The 21,877-nt window shown below is 32.4% G+C and overlaps 4 protein-coding genes across 9 annotated transcripts; all 4 read right to left on the bottom strand.

The window, feature by feature from the left end:
• Positions 1-3,734: 3,734 nt before the first annotated feature.
• Positions 3,735-11,497, bottom strand: LOC122636206 (host cell factor). Of its 6 annotated transcripts, none has more exons than XM_043827183.1 (9): positions 10,430-11,497; positions 8,931-9,638; positions 8,683-8,828; positions 7,221-8,603; positions 6,951-7,131; positions 5,519-6,858; positions 5,146-5,373; positions 4,680-5,064; positions 3,735-4,556 (listed from the first exon to the last, which is right to left on the bottom strand). In XM_043827183.1, the coding sequence occupies exons 1-9, from the start codon at positions 10,587-10,589 to the stop codon at positions 4,435-4,437; spliced, it is 4,653 nt and encodes a 1,550-aa protein (XP_043683118.1). In that variant the 5' UTR covers positions 10,590-11,497; the 3' UTR covers positions 3,735-4,434. The 6 variants fall into 6 exon arrangements, with proteins under 6 accessions (XP_043683118.1, XP_043683117.1, XP_043683116.1 ...); XM_043827182.1 differs by having other exon boundaries at positions 3,735-4,559; XM_043827181.1 differs by having other exon boundaries at positions 3,735-4,559; positions 8,677-8,828.
• A 367-nt stretch (positions 11,498-11,864) lies between these two features.
• On the bottom strand, positions 11,865-16,672 carry LOC122636225 (coatomer subunit alpha). The gene is made up of 5 exons (XM_043827220.1): positions 16,486-16,672; positions 14,967-16,191; positions 13,944-14,891; positions 12,704-13,858; positions 11,865-12,636 (listed from the first exon to the last, which is right to left on the bottom strand). Exons 1-5 carry the CDS (start codon positions 16,563-16,565, stop codon positions 12,412-12,414), a joined length of 3,633 nt encoding a protein of 1,210 aa, XP_043683155.1. The 5' UTR covers positions 16,566-16,672; the 3' UTR covers positions 11,865-12,411.
• Positions 16,673-16,981: 309 nt separating this feature from the next.
• LOC122636226 (putative ATP synthase subunit f, mitochondrial) lies at positions 16,982-17,846 on the bottom strand. The gene is made up of 4 exons (XM_043827221.1): positions 17,683-17,846; positions 17,465-17,563; positions 17,232-17,348; positions 16,982-17,152 (listed from the first exon to the last, which is right to left on the bottom strand). Exons 1-4 carry the CDS (start codon positions 17,759-17,761, stop codon positions 17,124-17,126), a joined length of 324 nt encoding a protein of 107 aa, XP_043683156.1. The 5' UTR covers positions 17,762-17,846; the 3' UTR covers positions 16,982-17,123.
• Positions 17,847-18,183: 337 nt separating this feature from the next.
• On the bottom strand, positions 18,184-19,654 carry LOC122636262 (probable phosphatase phospho2). The gene is made up of 2 exons (XM_043827285.1): positions 19,199-19,654; positions 18,184-18,919 (listed from the first exon to the last, which is right to left on the bottom strand). Exon 2 carries the CDS (start codon positions 18,917-18,919, stop codon positions 18,200-18,202), a length of 720 nt encoding a protein of 239 aa, XP_043683220.1. The 5' UTR covers positions 19,199-19,654; the 3' UTR covers positions 18,184-18,199.
• Positions 19,655-21,877: the final 2,223 nt, after the last annotated feature.

Consider the following 21,877-nt stretch of genomic DNA (forward strand, 5'->3'; position numbering starts at 1 on the left):
AGAGGCTTGTTGTGTTGTTTAATCAAATCGTAAATTCGTTATATATATATATATGTATATATATATATATGAATGAACTTTGATCATTTTTAAATTTTAATGATATATCGCACAGTTTCGATAGTATTGCCATTCGCTCAAAACTTCCTTTCTTATAAAAATTAATTTTGCAAGGTTAGTATAAATTATTTAAATCATTTTTAGAATTTTGTTTTTTTTTAATTTTTAACTGTATACACAAATTTAATAGCAACCTATTTTCGATGGAATTCTATGAAAATAATAATTTGAATTATGTCAGAGAAAAAATTAAAAAAAATATGAAATTAAAATCCTTTTCATATAACATTCCTTTTATATACAATTTTCTTTTATTAACGCAAATATCTTGTATTGAGAACAATTAAGCGATCAAAGATTTAATATTTTTTGTTATAATTGGGTCTGCAATTAGGCACACGGATTTTTAAAATGCTGTTAAAAATTTGTAAAATCTAACATGGCTCACAAGACATATTTACAATAGCTTGCAAGAAATTATTTCAAATCTAGTAATACAAAAAATTATAGAACTTCATGAATATTTTTTTCTTTTTAGAAAATTTCCACCTAATTGAAACAATCTTTATTTTTTTGATCATTTAAAATTGTGTTTTAATTAGAAGGATATTTTTTATATATCCATAAAGTTGCGTATTTTTTTTGAATGTCTAGATTTGTTATTCATTCTTTGTTAATATGTAATCAGGGAAGATAGCTGTCTATGGGAAAGTATATAGTCATGGATTATTTCATTAATTATAAGAAATTTTTAGAATTTTGAAACGCCGTCCATTTTCCTTAATCATACTTCCCGAAACTGCTATCTCAGTTTACATGCTATTTATCTTATTATAAAACAGTATCATAAATAATAAGTATTTCAATAGCACGAACCTTTTCCAGATGTTCCAAATACGCCTATAAGAAGTTTTAGTATCCTGTGATCTTTTTAAATACATTCTACATTATCTGTAATTTCTAGTTGTTCTCAGAAATTTGAAATATGAAACACGTCGAAAAATCTATTTGAAGTTTCATATGGAAAAATATGTATAAATGTATGCTATTTAATTGCAAGTTGTATGCAGTGCAATATCCAGCAATATTGATCCACTTAGCGATAACATGTTACGTATTATTGTGTAAATATTTCTTCACTAAATCTTTTTTACTGTTTCTTCTGAATTCTCATTACAACTTATAGTAGCATTTTATTATTTACAACCAATCAGAAGTCTGTCCGATAATATAGTTGACTTAGTTGTATCTCATAAGTAAATATTCAGTAATGTAGAATTATTTTCAATTTAGTTATCTTACCAAATATTATGGTCTCTTGCTATACACTCACTGTGATTATGTAGAAAAAAATTTTTTTTAGTAAAATCGTTGTCCCATTATTATTTTATAATTTTCTATCAACATGTTACATTCGCTTTGTGGATAAGACTATTAGAAGGAAGTAGAGCTGTTTTCCTATCACCAATTTTCACTTTATAACAGAATCTAATGCATTAAAAATGTCAATCAAACTTGTAGGATACATCAATATACTTGCTTTCGTTACTGCCAAGAAAGGGCTAGATATCAATGGAAAGGCAACACGAAAGAATTCTGATATATTGTAAAAATGGATGAATTGTTTACTCCTTAATATTCATCCACTCTTATCTACAATGTTAATACTAATTTACAACATTTTTTTCGTTATTTCAAGCTTATTTATGTTAAATTAAATCAACATTTTGTCCTTGCAAAAAAGAACTATATATATATATATAGTAGATATTGTAGATTTAAGAATAAACAATGATTGAAAATAAATCATATACATATGTCCTTGAATGATGTCCATTAAAGAACACAATGCACTGTATGTTATATAAAATTTTTAAGTGCTTTGTACCTTATGATTTTTCTGTTGGTACATGTTCACTTAAATACATAAAATAAAGTATCATAAAGTTCATTACAATGATTCTTCTAATATGCTATAGTATATACAATAGTATAAGTACATTCTGTAATTACATACAATACTATAATCAAATGAAGTCTAGTTTCTTTTTATGAAATTGATCTACATTTATTAACAGATCTTACAACATATTGGAGAGCGTACTGTTATTAATATAAATGCAGTGAGATGATTTACAGAGAGAGAACAAAATGCTCTATGATACATATATTTATGAAAATATTTTATATCTGCAAATAGTTTCTAAAAACTAGCATCATCTTCTGCATATAGAATTTATAAAACAAAACGATGGGGAAATTTATTAATAACCTATTAATACGTTGCACACAAATGTTTATCATTTAAGCGAAGTAATTCAGAACACAAAATTGAAATACATGTCTGGCAATTTAAAAGCAAGATTATTTAACCTTTTTTTTTTTAATATATTTTATGTATAAGATTAATATCAATTACATAATGCACAAGATTTTATCATCAATTTTGTTTGTCAATCAAAAAAACACTTTCATTTTTTACTTTATGCTATATCAAATAATATTTTCAACATATAAATTGAATTTATGCAAAAATTTATTTAAAAAGAAACATTAATTTGTACATTATTAGGTATAGCATAAAATAAAATATATTGAAATAACGAGTTAAGAGAGTAATGACTATGTGCAAAAATAGATTATTCGATAGATATTCCTTTGAAATACAAACTATAATTGAAATCTGTACGCTCAGATAATGCAAAATTATACTAAAACACTCATTTTATATCATTTTTTAACATATATATTTTAAATAATCCATCTATAATAAATCCACTAAAATGACATATGTACTTGATATAACACATGTCAGAGCATTTACAATACTCTATTAGTGGAAAATTATTTTCTGTTTTTTTTTTCTTTTTTTTTTGTTTTTTTTCCTTTTTTTACTTAAAGATGGATAACAGAAAACATATATTCGCAATTCAACATAAAATGTGCGCGTTTAAATTATTATTGTAGAGTTTTAACATAGCCCCAAGAAAAAAGCCACCCAGAAAAAACTAGACGGAGGATAATATATTTTATATATAATTAATTCTTTCAATTTTTCTGTTTTTTAAAAGCTTATATTGAATATTTTGATTAAAATATATTATATTATGCACAAGAGAAAAGTTAGGGATATTAAATTTTTATGTCTTTTTCTCATACAATAATATATGCATGGTATATAATTCTATTTTTAATTTGTTTATTTTTAATTATTTATCATGTGTTTCCATAATTATAACCAATTTCGTCTGTAACAGATTGTCCCTATATATTAATAATACTAGTATTATAACATATTATTTTATAAAAACAAATATTCTTTTTCTTTATGGAGAATATCCGTAACTTTTTTTTCCGCGACTACACTGTCTGTTTACTAAAATATTAATATCTTTAAATCGAATTCTTAAGACATACGTGGATATTACACACATTTTTTTCTTTACTTTCTATTTTTACAAAATATATTTGTCTCTCAAATGTTCTGGAGACTAATAAATCATATAAGTAATGTACAATTAGACACTCTTGAGAGAGAGATGATTCAGTACGTGTTGCATTTTCATTCTGAACAATCTATTCTTTTCTCATTATTTGGCAGTAACAAAAGTATCCAAGACAATGCATAGCACCGATATCTTACGTGAAATTATGTTTTTGCTATAATCTCAAAACTTTTGTGTTCTTTTTTTTTTTTTTAAACACTTGCATCAGCCTTTTTTTGTAATTCCTACAATATTGTTCTTTATCTTTATTTTGGTTTGTTTGTTAAAACTTTAAAATGACTCGCGTTAAACGATAAGTAAATATTTGATTTAAAAGAAAGATTATATAGTTTAAGAATGAATTAAAATGATATATTGATGTTTAGGTAAAAGTAGTTTTTGTAATCGTTGAAAAATGTGTTGATTTTTGATGCAAGTGTGAATATCCTCTATATGTCTTACCATTTATAGAAATACTATAAACATGGAAAAACTTGCTTAACTTCAAAATAATTACCTCTTGTCATTTATTAATGGTACTCATACTGTCTTTACAGAATATTTTCGCTTACTTGCGAAAGAATAGGAGGATAACGGTGAGTGAAAATCGTGGTACAGAAAGACCTTGTATTTATATAGAACATTTAAAATACTTTTTAAATTCTTATGTTATACCTCAATCATTCTACTTATGGACACCTTCTTCTTATTCTTCTTTTTTCATTGCCCCATATCGCAGATTCAATTCTTGTATATATTCGCATATTATCACGTTGTTCGCTCAAACAATACACTGTTTCATTATCGTTGTTAGGCGTGTGTGTATCAGCGGATATTTAAATAATGAATAGCATCTCGTTTGAGTTATAAAAAGTCAAATACGACAGGCTCACGAAAAGTTATCGCCCGCTGTGTCTGATTTCACTTTCTTTTGTGGTGAACTTGCTTGTGAACGTATATCAGGACCAGGTCGTTTTACCTGTGGATTACTTTTTACGGCGGTAGTTGGATCTGCTGATAAAATAATATAAATTTATTTTTTTGATTAGTAATCAAGATAATTTTTCGTACGAAACATTTGTAATCATCTGATCGAATTGTGAAGTAATTAATGAAAAAATTGTCTTTACTAACCTTGCAACCACCTAACTTGTGTTGCTGGTCCGTATCCTTTATCATTTCTTGCCGCTATTCTAAAGATTATGGCCGGTTTTGTAGTGGTATCCACATGAGCAGCACTTAGAGAACTATTATTCACAGAACAGGAATTATTTGAACCACAATATACTCTAATGAAAGCTAATTGATTTGGTGTTGACACGATCGTTCTTGGTTCTCCTTCATTATTTAATGCTGTACTAGCACTTCTAACTGCCAGATAAACAGAATATTCTAAAATGGGTCCCACGTTACTAGGTGGTGGCTCCCAAGATATTTGAGCACCCTCTGCAGATTTCGAAATTTTTATGGCGCTTGGAGCACCAGGGAATCCCGGAAGACACGTTTTGAATGCAGATACCTGTAATAATAAAAGTATACACATATGGTAATTAATCGATTATATAACATAATAGCTAATAACAAAATTTATGTAAATTACCTCGCTCCAGGCACTTTGTCCACAGCTATTCACAGCAGCAACTCTGAACTTGTAAGCAGTTCCAGGTTCAAGAGGTATTTTCGTCCTTCCTTTAAAAACGTCCATTGTCAACGGTTGTGTTATATCTAGTGGCTCATCTCCAGGAAGATAATAATGCTGTACTGTAAAACTTGTTCCCTTTATTACACCCACGTCATACCATTCTGCTTCTTTCTTTTCTTCTTCGTTCTGTAAACGGCATATACATAAGTATTAATTTCAAAGGTAACAGTATACTTAATATATTTAATATGGAAAGAAATATATATATAATGGGAGAGAGAGAAAAAAATAAAAAAAAAAAAAAAAAAAAAAAGGAAAAACAAGCTCTCACTTGTTCATTTTTAATTTTTACAGGTGGTTCTGCTGATCCTAAAGCAGCAGTAGCTAAAGTAGTCAATGCCGTCGAATCATCTCCGCTCTCTGATCTGTTGCTATGTACTTTTTCTTGTTTTACGTTATCCCTTTTTGTAATGTGCTCATCTTTAACTTCTACTTTTACCGGTGTTATTGGCTTCTGAGAAACGTCCGATTCTTTCAATACGGAAGCTATACCATTAACATTTGATGCCGACACATCAGGAGTCTTATCCCGTTCCATAGATTCATCAGACTCTTCTACTTTTATTTGTAATTCTGTTGGAATAACAGGAGCTACAACATGAACGTTTACATGTGTCTCTTGCAAAGAATTATCTGTAAGCATAGGCTCATCTTCATCGGCTGTATTCTCTATCGGAGAATTTTTTTTCAAAATCTCTCCTCCTTCTGATTCATTTGCATCACTTTTAACATTTTCTGTTTCTTGATTTTCGTCTGGAGAGATATGTGATTGATGTAAAATATTATCTTCGGCTGATATGTGCTCAGACGATAAAGGCTTTTCCTCGGACGAATATGAATCAAAAGTCAAAGTTTTTAATTCATTGTTCGTATCTTGTTCGCTTTTATTATTTTCTACTGGTTCTACCAATGTAGCAGTTACACCTTCTTCTGGTGTAATTTCTCCAACCGGTTGTTGTTCGTCAGCGATGTCCTGCTTTATTTGCATTTCTTCGGATGCTGCATTAATTTGTATTTCGTTTTCATTTGGTATGTCTGTTTCGTTAGTATTTTCCGTAGATTCCATTTGTACCTCAGTTATTTTTTCTTTCGAATCTATCGCTAATTCTTCGTCAGCGTTCGCAGAAGTAGAACTTTCACATGCCGTTTCTGCGGGAGCTTCTGTTTCTTTAACAGGAGACATTTCCATAGAAATATTTTCTGTAACAGCAGAACCACCAACATCTTGTTCCATCTCTTGAGAATCTGCAGCAGGTTGTTGTTCGTCCTGACTCTCAGGTGTAGGTTCTTCCTCTAAATCGGCTTTATTATTTTCATCTTCAGACAAGACGATATCAGATGGACCATCTACTTGTGGAATTACAAAGTTTCCTTCCCCGTCAACTTGCATAGATTCACCACCTGTCATTTGGGAAACTAAAGCTGCTGCTGTTGTTGCTTCGTTACCATTACAACTATCCTCTGTCTTTCCATCGCTTTCTGTAACATCATCCGTGGTTACCATAAAAGATAAACCACCAGACGGTTCTTGAACAGGATCTATTAAACCTGCTTCTGCTGCTAGAGCAGCTAAAGCTGCATCAGTGGTAGCTGGACCATCAGAAGTAGATGCTACAATTTTCAATTATACGCCATAGAATTGTTTCATAAAATGATCCAATTGCTATATTTATATATTATTTTTTTTTACATATGATACTTACCCAATGAAGCTGATGGTTGTTTTTGTGATGGAACGAAAAGCATTTTACTAGCGTCTATTGTTTCGGATGCACTAGACGTAGTAACTATTGAACTACTTGTGGGCATTAAAGTAACAGTTTTTGCACCTATACCTCCTGACATTTGTAGTGTTACAGGTTTTCCAGAGACTGCAACAGTTTCCTAAAACGGATCAAACGATTGACGATACAAAATGATAAGATACACGTTTATTAAAAATTATTAATATGTAAAATTTGAGATATACTTACAGACGCCTTTTGAATCTGTGGCATTGTAACTATCTGACTTTTTCCAGGATTGAATATTGCTTGAGGATTTCCTTTAGTAGCAATAGTTACGGTCTTTGGTACACCACCCTGTCCTGGTACTGTTATTGTTATTGGCTTTCCAGTCGTAGCCCCGCCCATTGCCCCAGAAGATACAACGATCATTTTGACTCCTTGTTGATTTGTAACATGATTTGTAGCCGATAAAGGTAAAACGTTCACGGGAGTCGTTAAACTACCAGTCTGACCAGCACCAGCCTGTGAAGTCGTCACAGCTTGTACAGCTCTTAAACTAGATCCTGTCGTAACAACAATAATTTGGTTTGTCCTTCCAACTAAACCACCGTTACCACCAGGTTTCGTAATCATTATTGTTTGTTTCCCGCTTATATTTTGCCCTTTACTCATTGCTACAATACTGGATGTTTTCATAGTCGTTAATATTTTCGATCCTGCGACGGTATTAGGATTAACTAATCTCAATATTGTAGGACCTTGATTAAGTGGTTTTGCTCCAGTCGCTTGGACTGTTTTCCCTGGGATGAGACTTACTTTAGGCACTGTGGCTACCATACCTTGCCCAGTTTTAAGAAGATGTACAATTTGGGGTTGACCAGATATATTTTGACCTGGTTTCTGCAGTATTATTTGTTTACTCTGTTGTGGCGACGCAGTACGTAGTACCGTTGCTCCAGGTGCAGCAAAACGTATTTGCTGACCCGGTTGAACATTCTTCATCCTAATAGTGTTAGTCGTAGTTTGCGGTATTACGGGTACATTGTTCATACTTATTTTTGGAGTCGCAGCAGCAGCAGCTGCTAATGCTGCAATTCCTGACATAGCAGTTGGTGTTTGACCAGTTACAGTTGTAATAGGAGATGTTTGTTCGGTAGTTGTACTTGCTGCCGAAGTCGCCATAGGTGATCGAATTCTGATGAGATTTCCAGCTACTCTTGGAGTCATAGGATTCGTTACCTTTGGCGTAACTTGCGGTACCTTCTGGGCAGGACTTTGTACAGTCGACTGCACTCTTACTGGAGTTTGAGGTAATGACGATCTAGCAGAAGTTGGAGTCGATGGAAGAGATGCAACGGTCGTAATGGGAGGAGTTGTTACAGGTATAGTTGCAGGTGTTGCGACTGCAGATGTAGTAATTGGTACACTAGTAGGATTGCTAACTGTTGGAAATGTTCCAGTTGAAGTAGGTGGCATATCATATTTCTGAATTTGTAGAATATAATATTGTGCAGATGGAGTAGCAGCCCAACTAACTTCCAACGTTTGAGTGGAAGCCCTGACCAGTTGAACGCGAGAAGGTGCAGGTGGTTTGTTCACTTCAAGATACCAAAGATCTTTACAACAAACCTGTGAATGTGTTTCAAAACACTGTCAATAAAATACCATTTCTTCTGATAATATTCGCAAAAGAACAACTAACCCTAACCTGGTTGTTCCAAGCTTTACGATAACCATCGCGCCCAGACCAAACATATAATCTACTGTGCACACCAACAGCGCAATGTCCGGCACGTGCACGCGGTACATTTTCTTCGAGAGAATCCACCGTCAGTTGTTCCCACGTTAATGTTTCTAAAATAAAAAAAATATTATTGTGTATAAATTTACAGAATATATATATATATGTATATATATATATAACTCAATTTGAATGACATTCAAATGTTAACTCACCTAAATTTAAACATGCTAATGTACTTGTACATTTCCATTCTTTCTCGTGTGTTGCTACTTTTACATCATCCACCACAAGGGGCACCCATCCCCCAAAAACATACATTCTGTGACCGATTAAAGTAGCAGTATGAAGAGAACGTGGTAGCGGCGTAGGTCCATGTACTACTGGCTTGTTCCATGTCATTGAATCGACATCGAGAAACCATAGATCACCCAAACGACAACCGCTCATACCGCCATAGATCACCAAGCAAGATTTACCTGTTGTACGATCTGTATAAGCAACGCCTGTGTGCGACTCTCTAGGCGGAGGTGCGTGACCATGGGTTTGTGGAACATCCCATGCTGTTGCTCCATTTGGAAGAAGTTCCAACGTATAAAGATCATTTAAATATCTCGGTATATTATTTTTTGGATCTTCACTGTCATTAGCCAAGCCTCCGAATAAGAAGACTCTATTTCCAATAAGAGTAAAACTATGGCCTAGCCGTGGGCAAGGTGGAGGGTCATGTTTTGGTGGTTTTGGTTTTAATCTTTTCCATTCCCATCTACTCGCTTGAAGCTCATAAAGTTCATTAGAGTACTTGCCATATTCTACCATTCCACCAAAAACCAATATGCGTGTACCATCAACCACAAATCCATAGGCTGCGCAGCCAGGTGGAATATCGCCTTTGGTTAATGGTACGAACCATTGATTAGTTGCTGTAAAAAGAGATTTTTATTCAATTTAACTACATCTTTCAAAAAGTAATTTATCTAATCTAAGAAAAAATCATTCCATATAAAATATAGCGAGGAGAGAAAATATTTATAATATATTCTTCGAAAAGAATTAAGAAGAAGAAGAAGAAGAAGGAAGAAAAAAAAAAAAGAAAAACGAAAGAAAAAAAAAACGAAAAAAGAAAAAAAAATGCGCGCCAGGACAAACGCGCGTAACCAGGCGGCAACAGTGATATCGTTTACGTTCGAAATAGGAGTAGGAATATAAAAATGAAAACTAGTGGAAGAGGAGAGGGGTATGTAGTAGTACGAGTGCATACATATGTAGAAAAGGAAAAGAGAAGGAAAGACGAAGCATGAACGTGGAATGATGGGAAACAGCGCAGCACAGCGCAACGCAATGAATCGCAACGCAGCGCAGCGTTGCGTTGCGTTGCGTTGCGTTACGACGTTGCGTTGCGTTGCGTGGTGGGGCGGGCGAGACAGCAATGGCTGCTCCCGCGCGTATAAACACGAAAAATGACAGTAGAACTGTAAGCTAGCAATGAAACTATCACGAACTTCGATGAAAAAAAGAAGAAAGAGCATCCGTTTTGAAAAAATTTTCAAATTCATTAATGAGGAACGCATTAAGGGTTGCTAAGCCAGAGATTTTCTTGATTCCGATCGGTTCCGGCCGGTGACCGTCTTGTCAACGAATGCCGCCATCTTGGATCGCGGGAATCGTTAGGATCAGGCGCGCAAGGACGCATAGCAGCGCGAAATTGACTCACCTGTGTTATAGACATGAAGTTCGTCTACTATACCCTCGTTTCCACCGCCAAAAACGACCATAAGATCCTTAATGGCTACCGCCCTATGCCCATGTCTGGGTCTTGGCTGAGGCCCGGTCGGATTTGTGATCCGCTTCCACTTTAACATGGGTGCCGCCATGATGATCGTCGATCACATCATTTTCTCATGCCGCGCGACTATACACACTGTTTCCCCCAGAGCCAACCGAACGTCCCCCGATGGCACCAAAATCGTTTTATCTTTCTTTTATGTTAGAGAGAAAAAAAACTCTTTCTTTTCTTTTTTTTTTGTTTTTTTTTTTGTTTTCTCCCCTAGACTTCTTATCACTTTCTTATCTGCCGACGAAAAATTCGAAAATTTCTTTGCACCCACGGAAAAAAAACTTGCCGCTTTCGATATTCCCAACACCGTCTCGATACCGTATCTCTTCGAGACTCTAACCTCCCTTACTTCGTGATTTCAGATAAATTTTATATTTATATTACTTCACTTAATTATGATTAACGAAACGGACACTTTGAACGTCTATAAGAATAACGTTACGTCGAATGGAAACTCGGAAGATCGAGAAATTGTGCGTAACGTTAACACGTATACACGGAGGACGCAGAGCGCGTATTTACTCGCACGATGTTTACGGCACTGGTCTCGCGTATTCTAGTGTGCCCGCTTAGCGAACGCCAATGGCTCGGGCGTGTATATACTTTTCACGTTGCACAATCATCCTACTACGAGCTAACAGTAATAACAATCGATAGATTCTTATTCTACAATGATTTCTTGATTCAATGAACCTTCATATTGTCGACTTATACCATTAAGATTTCTTCGGAAACTCCCGTCAAACTGACGAAAAGCGGCGCGCCAAAATTTTCACTATAAGCGAATTGTCACTAAAACCACCCGCGAATACCAATAAGACAACAATCAAAACACGGAGGGTTTCACCGTTAATAGATATGATCGAATAAATTTATTCTAATCAACGATCTGACGGCACGCACAAGCGGCCTCCGTGATCTTCGTCCATCATTGCACAGGACTTGCATTGGTAAAATTACTATTTGTTCTACCAACTGAAATAAATACATAGGGACTTTAGATTTCATCGTAGATGCAAACGATTATGAACAAGTTATAATATACCAAGTGAAATGGTTTTGAAAAGAAATCGTAATATCGTGAGATAAGACGATGGTAAGCCTCGATGAATTTTAATTAGGCTATTTTTTATCTCCATAATACTTTTCAATATAATATTTTTCTATAGAAATCCTATAGAATATAAATCCTATAGGGTTTTACGTCATTATTTTTTAAGTTTCAGAACTAATTTTCCAATTGATCGTACTTGTACCGAACTTTTGTCCCGTTGTAACTTGAACACGATCAGAATTGTTTTCGTATAACATATTCTATTAATTTCTTTTATTTTGAATTCCATTTGTTTACTCTTACCGACAAGTACTTTCCATTGGTCTTTCTGATTTATTCTGTTACATGTCACTAGACTAGTTAAAAATTACTAAATTGAAAATCAGACCTAAAGCGCGGTATTTCAAAGCAAATTTGAATATACGAAATTAATATAATTTAATATCAACAATATATTTGTATAATTTTCTTTCTTACAACGTAATTGTTTTAATATTTTTACTATCAATTAATAATTCAAGAAAAGCTTATATGGAATATATAATAATATAGTTAAAATATATTTCTTCATTTGTCAATATATGTATAATGGTTGATATGAATTACTTCAACAAGTACTTATAGACCATTTATATATTTTCGAAAATTTGAAAAAAAAATTCAGCTTTAAGAAGAAATACTTGCGGGCAATAGTTTTCATAACATATTAAATTGAAGTAAATTATACAAATTGTAAAGAGATTACTTTGGAAATCTCAATAATATAAAAATGTTATCTTATAACTACTTCAAGTAATATAATATATTACATATGTATCTTTAATCCAATGCATTCTTTGCCAATTGCTGCAACTTCACAAATTCTGCATAATGAATCTTTATACTGTGGTTGATAACTTGCTCCACAAAGTGGACATTTCACTTCTTGTTTTCCTCTGTAAATCGGTGTGAATGTGCTTGCACATAAAGAGAATGGATTATGTTCATCGTATGCTAATTGATGCTCATCTGTCGGATTTTTATCACATGCCTGAGAGAAAAAAATATAACAATTGAATTTCTTCCAAGTTTTGTCAAGTAATAAATACAAAATTTACCTGTAAAAGTTTCCGAACTTGCTGTGCTAATTCAGGTTTTGGACCAAGTTCAAGCAATCTTCTAGCGAAGGAACCAGCAGTTTTATAATTCTTCAACTTGAAAAACATATTAGCAGCTATTCTTAAAGTTAAAATTTGATGAACCGGTTGTAGATTACAATGAGTAAAATACGCCGCCATTTCACAAATTCGTTTTTGCTCTGCTATTGTATTTTTTGGCAAATTTTTTCTTTCCGTTTCCATTTTTAAACCTAAAATATATTCTCGACATATCTGAATTAGTTGTTGAGCTTCAGCAATATCTTGTCTAGTATCTACAATTAATAATGGAATGCTAAGTAATATTGCTTGGAGTTTTTCTATAGCTTCTGCAAACTTCCCTCCTGTTGTTAATTGATAACAAACTTGAAGTCTTTGAACTAAATCTGTAAGATGTAATCCAACTGCAGGTAAATTATTTTTGGGTGTGGCATCTTTCCAATTTCTTTGAGGATATCCATATAAGGATAATATATTTGGTAAACATGCAAACGATGTTTTGGAACGAGCATACGTACTTAAGAAGAGGGATTGATACGGTGCAAATTCAACTATACCGACTTGATTATTCAACAATCTGAAAGCTGTTTCAAAAGATCCAGCCAATATATGATCTACAGTCAGCTGAGAATTATTGATCCAATGTTGCGTTGGCGACACTCCTCTTGTTGGAAGAGCATAATAACCATCTTCAGATATTGGCATTGCATTTTCAATTTCAGGAGGAAGATCTACATCTTCAACATCCCAGCCTGCAGTTTCTTCACCTTCTACAATAGCGTCTACGTCAATACCTTCTTCATCGTCAATTCCTAACTCTTCGTCGTTGCCCCAACCGTCTGCAACTATGGCAATATCATCTTCTGGAGCCAAAGCTGCAGCCACTTGGCTCTTGCCACGAGACATCATTGCACCTTCGAAGAATCCTTTTGAAACAGTCAAGAGTGGCCAATTATTTTCAGCTTGTTGAATAGGTACTGGTGGATGGAAATATACAGCTCCTTTTTCAAGAGCTGAAAGTTCATCTTGCATGGAACTATATTGAATGTCATCATCCTCGTTAGAAATTCCATGAATTTTCTCTGTGACATAAGCCAACGATGCTTGTCCCGAGTTCTACAATACAATGATAAACATAAGCAAATCGCAATACATATATAATATTTTTAGAGGTGATAGGAATTAATATTTATAAGTATACCCTTAGGATCTTTGCTCGTTCGTAAATATCACCAAGTAGTAAACTGCCTTGATACTGTCCAGATACGTCTTTTCGAATTTCTGCGATCTTTATCATTTTACGCAATTTTTCTAAATTGCCAGTAATGAGATAAAGAAATGATAATTTCTCAAAATTCTTGGTTCTTTGATAACACATTTCAACAACTTGATGATTGCCTTGCATTAAAGCAGCTTGTGCTAAACTTTCCCAACACGTTTTTTGATCTAAAGATCTTGCTGCCTCCAAGGCTACTTCAATATTACCACATTCAAGCGCAAGCCCGAATCTTGTTTTTTCATCTTTAACGAAATGTAATGCAACTTCTGGATACCCTTTTTGTTGCAAATATGCTATTATGGATTGACCGACGAGATTTGCTGTACGAACCATATGCAATACTTCTTCGTATTTTCTGTTAATAAGAGCTAGTTTGAATTTATATTCTGTTGGATCTATACGTAGGATTCTTGGTCTACATTCTCTGTCAAGACAATATACTTGATTTCCTTTCACTCTCGTCACATAAATTGGTAAATCCAATGTACGAATAATACCATGATCACCATTATTAATTGCATATTTTATATGATTGCTAGTAGTATATATAAATACTCCAGAATCATCCCAAGCTCCTGATTTTACTCTTGTATTTTCATGAATGGAGCATAGAGATTCTAATCTGCGATTGCAAATATTAACAGTGTGTTTAGCCAATAGAGCAACATGAGACATGTCATTAGACCAAACAACATATCTACATTTTGAAATCTTTACTTCAGCTAAAGTTCTTTTTTGTTGGACATCAAACAGCGTCACTTGGTCTGCATCTCGTAGAACTAACATGCCCGTGCCAGCATAAAATATTTCGTCGCAATTTGGAATCTGTACTTTCTTTGTTACTTCATTTTTTAGATTTTTTATGACCAACTAAAAAAAAGAAAAATTGTTATTATCATTTAATCTACAAGCGATGTGTACCTTATAGATAAGAAATTGTCATACGGAATATGCTCTATCTAAAACTGCGAAACGATTCCTAGCAACCCAAATGGCAGTAACACCAGAGGCACGTTTCGTATCAGCATCTATATTGGAATCACTTTCACGTGGTATCATATAAAGATCGTAAGTACTATTCTCTATATTAGCCGGCAATCTTGTACATATCAGAACAGCATTTTCAGCTTGATTGTACGACATACTGTACGGAGGTATCTTTCCTGGACTACGAATTTGCATCACAGAGGTATCTTTCGAAGTGGTGAAATCTAATTTGCGAAGGAAACGTTCCTTCACATAGTACAGAAGATTTCCATAGACTGCATAAGCTGGTCGTTCCCTCTCTAATTTAAAGATTATCATACCAGAGTCATGACCAGCTGCAAACAAATTTAAAGTAGGATGTGCAGCAAGTACCCAAAATCTTTCGTGTTCTCTTCTAAATGTATGCAAGCATGTACGCTTTGTCATATCCCATACTCTTATGCTTTTATCTTCAGAATTAGATAGAATTAAATCCTGTCTCGGATGGAATAGAACACATGAAACATTATTATAGTGACCTCGGCAAGTATCTACCTCCCAAGCTTTAGCATCGTTCATGCGCCACATCTTAATTTGACGATCGTCTGCTCCAGAGACAATTAATGGTAATGTCGGATGGAAATAAGCCCAGTTAACACCTCTGTCATGACCTTCCAAAACATGTTTGACTACAGCATCAGCTTGCCCAAACAGATCTGTAGCCCCAGGATTTTTTAAATGATCTTCTAAACCACCTGGTCCAGGTGCTACATTTTTTTTACGTAATCCAGATATGTCCCAAACTCTAACAGATTGATCCAATGAAGCTGATACAATGATATCTTCGGTTGGATGAAATTGTGCACACATTACGTAATGATTATGACCAGTTAAAACGCAAATACAAGTACGACTCTGCCAATTCCAGATACGTATAGTCTGGTCATCAGAAGCACTGAGAATCCATGGATACTCTTGATGAAACATTGTAGTTCTAATATAATCCAGGTGGCCTAATAATGTAAAAATACATCTACGTTGCTTATAATTCCATACTTTGATTTTATAATCATCGCCACCAGATACAAACAGAGGTTGTTGACTATGGAAACATATTCCTCTTACAGGTCCATCGTGTTCATCAAATTTATCCAAGAGAGTACACATGCGATAATCCCATAATTGTATAACACCATTGTGTAAACTATAATATAATATACGTCCATATATATTTTTATTTTATTATTATATTATGTTATTATAAGTATGTAAATAATATATACACGTATATACATAGAGATATATAAATCAAAAAAGTTTTAGATAAATATATAACACCATTGTGTAAACTATAATATAATATACATCCACATATACCTTTACTTTATTATTATATTATGTTATTATAAGTATGTAAATAATATATACACGTATATATATAGAAATATATATATATCAAAAAAGTTTTAGATAAATGATTAAAAAAATAAATAATTACCTAGCAAGAACCCACGGACGTTTTGGATGGAAAGATAAGCCCTTTACTCGAGCTGATTTTGTTTCAAATTTGGTTAACATTTTGTTAATTATAATATAATTACAATAATTTTACAGATGTCAAGAATTCTATAAAGTCACAGGTAACAAGACACGTCATTTACACGTTATTAACTAGAGCGAAGTTATAAATGATATAGATCGTTCTATGTGTACACTCATATGGTTTATTTTGATTACCATATAGCGCCAGTAGAGGGAGATCGAAATATTGAGCATATGCGTATCTGCCTTTTTTGTTCATGACCAATCGAAAATGGCGAAAGTTTATTACGATTTACCAATAATCACGCAATGTCATCACGTGGTACGTATTACGTATATACATCGTATAACCTTAACTTACTTCCGACAAAATCATAAACGGAAAATCTTACATAATTTCATATTAGAATTTTATTATTTGATAAACAATTATCGTTTAAGATTATATGAGATATATTTAAAGAATTTTTATTTTTATTTAATATACATTCTAGATTTGGACTTTCCTATACAGGCGGATAAATATACATGTAATTGTTTGATGCCAAATTGACTATATTGGCTGAACTTCATATAAGAATTTAGATTATTAATTTAATGGTATTTGTAATTTTTGTGAGTTTCTGAAAAAAAAAATTAAATCTTACATATTATCTGATTTTCTGGAAAGTTTCAAATAAACATCATTAATCACCAACTTACTAATTCTCGGGTAATTTAATACATAGAAAAGTACTGACAATCCCACTGCCATTTGGAAAAATGGAGCTATACCAGCACGTTCAGGAAATACATATTTATGTTGCCAACGCCAGAATGCTGTAAAAGAAAGAATTTTCATTATCATATTTTATTTGTTAGTACATATATGTTAATAGTTAAGTTATATAATAAGAATTAAGATTAGGATTATCTAATAAAAGAAAAAAGTTTACTTCGAGAGCACGCTGATACCATAGCTTGAGGATGAAAATTTCTTCTACGAATCCAAGCTCCAAGTTCACCTAATTTAACGTCACAAAAGGAAGTATCGGCTGAAAAAATGTAATAAAAAATATATATATGTGTATGTGTGTATGTGTGTGAACTATATAAAAAAAAATTGGATACATATAAAGAATATATTAGAAGTAATATAAAAAATGATACATACGTTTTCCATAGTAACGTGCTGGATCATAAGGACCATGTTTTGCTCTGTCATATTCAGCGGGATAATCTCCAAAAGCCATGACAAATTCTTGAAAAATTATTTCGATCGAAGACTCGACCCGTCTTGATACAACTACTAAGTAACCAACATACTACTTATATTCATGGAATATATGAATTCTAGAAGTGTAACTTCGATCCAATAATTTTCGTTATCCTATTGGTGGATACTAATAGCCTATCAAAACGCTCCAGAATAGACAAACAATTTTTTTCTTTTTTATTGTAAATATTAATTTTATGTCATAATAATTTTTCAACCATTTAAAATTTAGTACATAATTTTTAGTTAACATTAAATATAAAATAAATAATAAAATAAAGTTAGAAATAAATTTAAAATAAAAAAAGTTTTGAAAGATCATGATTTTTATTATAAGAGAATTATGAGGGAATAGGGTATAATAGGTAATAATAAATGCTCAGTTTACACATATCATAGTATACTATAATTTAATTTACTTATTCAAAATATGTAAAATTTCAAATCCATTGGACCAAGGAATGATTGTTGCTTTTACTTTACAAGTTTCATTATTTTTATATTCATTCAATTTTTTTAAAAGCGGATAATCCATTCTAGGAAATGCTAAATCATTTTCTGACAAACGTAATACCGGGCAAAGATCATTTTTCCCATCTCCAACATATACAATTCTTTTAAAATGAATTCCTGCCTCCGATCTTTCCTTAATGTAATTTTCTAATATGTGTCCTTTACATAAATTGATCATGCTTAGTTTACAAAAATCTTGAACATGATACATTTTTATCTGTATCATACCATCGTCAGAAACATATGCAGGATTTGTAAATACTTTAGTAATTAAATTATCCAATTGTCTACTCTTCAACCATATATCTATTAATAAGGAATTGGAATCACTGATAATAATTATTTCATATCCAAGAGAGTGTAATTCCTTTAAAAGAATATCAAATCCTGGAGTTGGCGATATATTGGTTATAGCGGCTTCTATTTCTTTTAATCCAATTGAATTTTGATGAAGTAACTCAAATATTTTTTTCATATATAACGTCCATCCGTTTGTAAGATATAAATTTTGTACCTCATCAGTTAACTGATCTTCTGACAATAAGTTACGAACCACAAAATCAGTATTGTCATCAACAATCGTATGATCAAAATCAAATGCAATTAGTGTAGGCAAATCCATCTATGAAAAAGTTACATTATTAATACTTTTAAATCCTATTAATCTATACTGAATTAGTTTACATGTTAATAAATAATTGGAGTTGGGGTTATAATTATGTAAATATCACTAAAAAATTTTGTAGAGATTATCAGATGATTTAAAAAGTTTAATTCATAAATAGTTAAAATTATTATAAGCGTTTTCTTGATTCTTCTCAAAGAAAAATGTTTCAATCTTAGCTTTTTCACTTTTCTTCATATAATTAACAAACGTATTTAATTCTTTATACGTATGTACCTTTTCGATTAATATGTCGAAGTAAAGTATTTTCTTTTAATCTAATAGTTTGTTTTATATATTTAGTATCTAGATTACAATTATAAAGATTAAAGATAAAGAATAACGAAGATATCACCCAACCCCTACGCGTGAAAGATACGAAGCAACTGGAGGGAAAGTATTTAAAACTGATTATCAATGTTGCTTTTTTAATGGTTATGCCAACAATGAGTACGACCGTAATCTTTTGCAGATTTTGATGTACATGATCTCATTTTAAAGAAAAAGGTTTTAATGAGAATATGGTTTTTTTGAATTTTTGAAAAAGTTTTGTATTCTTTGGAAAAAAATCGTGTCAAAGAATGATGTTCTTTCGAAAATAGATTATAGGTAAAAAATAAAGCTCTTTCAAAAATTCGAAAAAGCCGTACTTTCGCATAAACCTTCATCTACAAAACGAGACCTCGTTTATGAAAATCGATCAAGAATTACGTTTGGATTCACTCTTGGCATAAAGGCTGTTTTAGAGATTTTTCATGAAAAAAATTCCCTATAGTGGCGCCTTTTGAATATTGCGACAAAAGAGAAGAAGCTCGTACTGACGCTTCAAACTTTCGTATAAATTCTCGAATAGTGTGCTTTGTTTCTCTAAAAAAACGATCGCATTATTTTTTTTCTGTGTTTTTCCTAGTAATTGTAATAATATAAAGTGGACTACTTCTACAAATACTACTGTAACAACAATAATATATAATATTAAAATGTAACAAGAAAAATGATAAGAAGAAGAAGTAGAAGAAGAGAAACATTTGTATATAAAAATATTATATAAATCATATACATCTTACATATATGATAACAGTGATTTATAATAACGAAAGAAGAAAGAATATAATTAGAAGAATAACATACAATATAGCCAACTTAGTCGCTGATATCTCACAAGGATACGTCCTTCAGATTGGACGCATTCGCTGTATTACTACGCGTAGTTTTTTTTTTTATGCGTATTACAACAGATCGAATTTGAATCAGTTATCTTTCGCATTACGACCTCTTTTCTCATACAAGTAAGTTTGAATAATTAATATTTTTCATAGATATACGAATTTTATTCTCGTCCTCATTACCAATCAGTCATGCAAATAATATAACGAAGAAGAAAACATTTAAGCAACTTTGATCAGTGAAACAATTGTTTCATCATTGAATCTCAACTACTCTATTATTTCGTTATTTCATATTAGGATAAATAAAATGAGATTAGAATAAACGCTATTTTCGATTGTTTTACATTTATTTAAGATAAGTATAGCATTACTTGAACTTTACTAGTAATTAACAATTATGTAACGATAATTCCTAACCCTCTGTATAATCGCATAAAAATTACATTAATACATATTTAAGCCTAATAATACATTATAAACGCTTACATTTTTAATTCTGCCGAAATAATTTACACTTTTTCTAATCTTATAGTTATTTAAACAATCTGCATGTACGTAGAGATGTATGTTCGTAGTGAACTAGTAATTAAACAATAGTACACAAACTCGAATATTCCAAAATTGATATTAAACGATGAACATAAAGTAATTTTAATTGAAAGTTTCAATACTTAAACATTTTGAATTCGCAGTTGTGGGAAAGTGTAATGTTAATAAAAACAAACTTTTGATTGACTTTGGGGGTTATTGAATCAGTCTTCCTTCGTACACGCAACAGAAAAGATCGAAGCTCTCTATTCTTAAAGGGAATAATTTTTAAATTAATACTTCCGATAATTTTAGTTATGTTAAAAAAAAAATAAGAATATACGATATTAAATAAAATAATATTTAAATAATAGTAAATTTCGTAAAACATTAAATAACACGGAACACTCGTAAACATAAAATAATTTTAATTTATTTCTTTTCGATTTTAAACTTGAATTGACATTCATTGGTTATGTGTGACGACGACAAAGTCGAGCTTTTGAGCGCCCTTGACAATTACTAATTCTGTTTTGCTTTCAATTTCGACGAGTAAACATCGCAGTTCTCGGACCACGCGCTTATAATTATATGCTTACATGACCTCTTTGTTACTACTTATAATATCACTCATTCATACAATATTCTATACGATTTGTTTTGTTTCAGAACGAAAAGGCGTAGTGGGGGTACTCTTCCACTCGTGACGACAATATAGACGGACCGGCTTTAACGGTAGGTCCAATCTTGCTTCGAATTCGGACGAGTGCGCATTGTAGACACATAGCACGCGTTTTCCGTAAGTAGTATCAAAGAGGTAATGTAAGTACATAATTGGATCACACATTCATTCAATAATCTATACGGTTTCTATCTGTAGAATGAAACGGTGTGGTGGGGGTACTCTGCCACCCGCGAAGTGATATAAGGCGGCCGCCTTTGACAGTGGGTCAAGTCATGCCACGAATTTCCAGTATTTACATCTCAATCCTCGTAGTACACACGCTACGCAAGAAAAAGAGAAGCGTTAATGTAAGTATATTAATCGATCACTCATTCATTCAATAATCTATACGATTTCTATCTTTGTAGAATGAAACGGTGTGGTGGGGATACACTGTCACCCGTGAAGTGATATAAGGCGGCCGCCTTTGACAGTTGGTCTATTCATGCCACGAATTTCCACCATTCAAATCTCAATCCTTGCGGTACGCATGCT

This window comes from Vespula pensylvanica, chromosome 21, assembly GCF_014466175.1.
Source record: "Vespula pensylvanica isolate Volc-1 chromosome 21, ASM1446617v1, whole genome shotgun sequence".
Classification (NCBI taxonomy): Eukaryota; Metazoa; Arthropoda; class Insecta; order Hymenoptera; family Vespidae; genus Vespula; species Vespula pensylvanica.

What these genes read in the sequence shown, in the direction of transcription:
- LOC122636226 (XM_043827221.1), bottom strand. Translation starts at nt 17,761, where the DNA reads ATGGCTTTTGGAGATTATCCCGCTGAATATGACAGAGCAAAACATGGT. An exon ending in AGCACGTTACTATGGAAAAC is followed by an intron (nt 17,564 to 17,682) that starts GTATGTATCATT and finishes ACATTTTTTCAG; the next exon opens with CCGATACTTCCTTTTGTGAC. An exon ending in ATTAAATTACCCGAGAATTA is followed by an intron (nt 17,153 to 17,231) that starts GTAAGTTGGTGA and finishes TTTTTTTTTCAG; the next exon opens with AAACTCACAAAAATTACAAA.
- LOC122636225 (XM_043827220.1), bottom strand. Translation starts at nt 16,565, where the DNA reads ATGTTAACCAAATTTGAAACAAAATCAGCTCGAGTAAAGGGCTTATCT. An exon ending in TTTTAGATAGAGCATATTCC is followed by an intron (nt 14,892 to 14,966) that starts GTATGACAATTT and finishes TCTTTTTTTTAG; the next exon opens with TTGGTCATAAAAAATCTAAA. An exon ending in AAGTTCGGAAACTTTTACAG is followed by an intron (nt 12,637 to 12,703) that starts GTAAATTTTGTA and finishes TTTTTCTCTCAG; the next exon opens with GCATGTGATAAAAATCCGAC.
- LOC122636206 (XM_043827181.1), bottom strand. Translation starts at nt 10,589, where the DNA reads ATGGCGGCACCCATGTTAAAGTGGAAGCGGATCACAAATCCGACCGGG. An exon ending in ACTTCATGTCTATAACACAG is followed by an intron (nt 9,639 to 10,429) that starts GTGAGTCAATTT and finishes CTCTTTTTACAG; the next exon opens with CAACTAATCAATGGTTCGTA. An exon ending in ACAACCATCAGCTTCATTGG is followed by an intron (nt 6,859 to 6,950) that starts GTAAGTATCATA and finishes TGAAAATTGTAG; the next exon opens with CATCTACTTCTGATGGTCCA.
- LOC122636262 (XM_043827285.1), bottom strand. Translation starts at nt 18,919, where the DNA reads ATGGATTTGCCTACACTAATTGCATTTGATTTTGATCATACGATTGTT.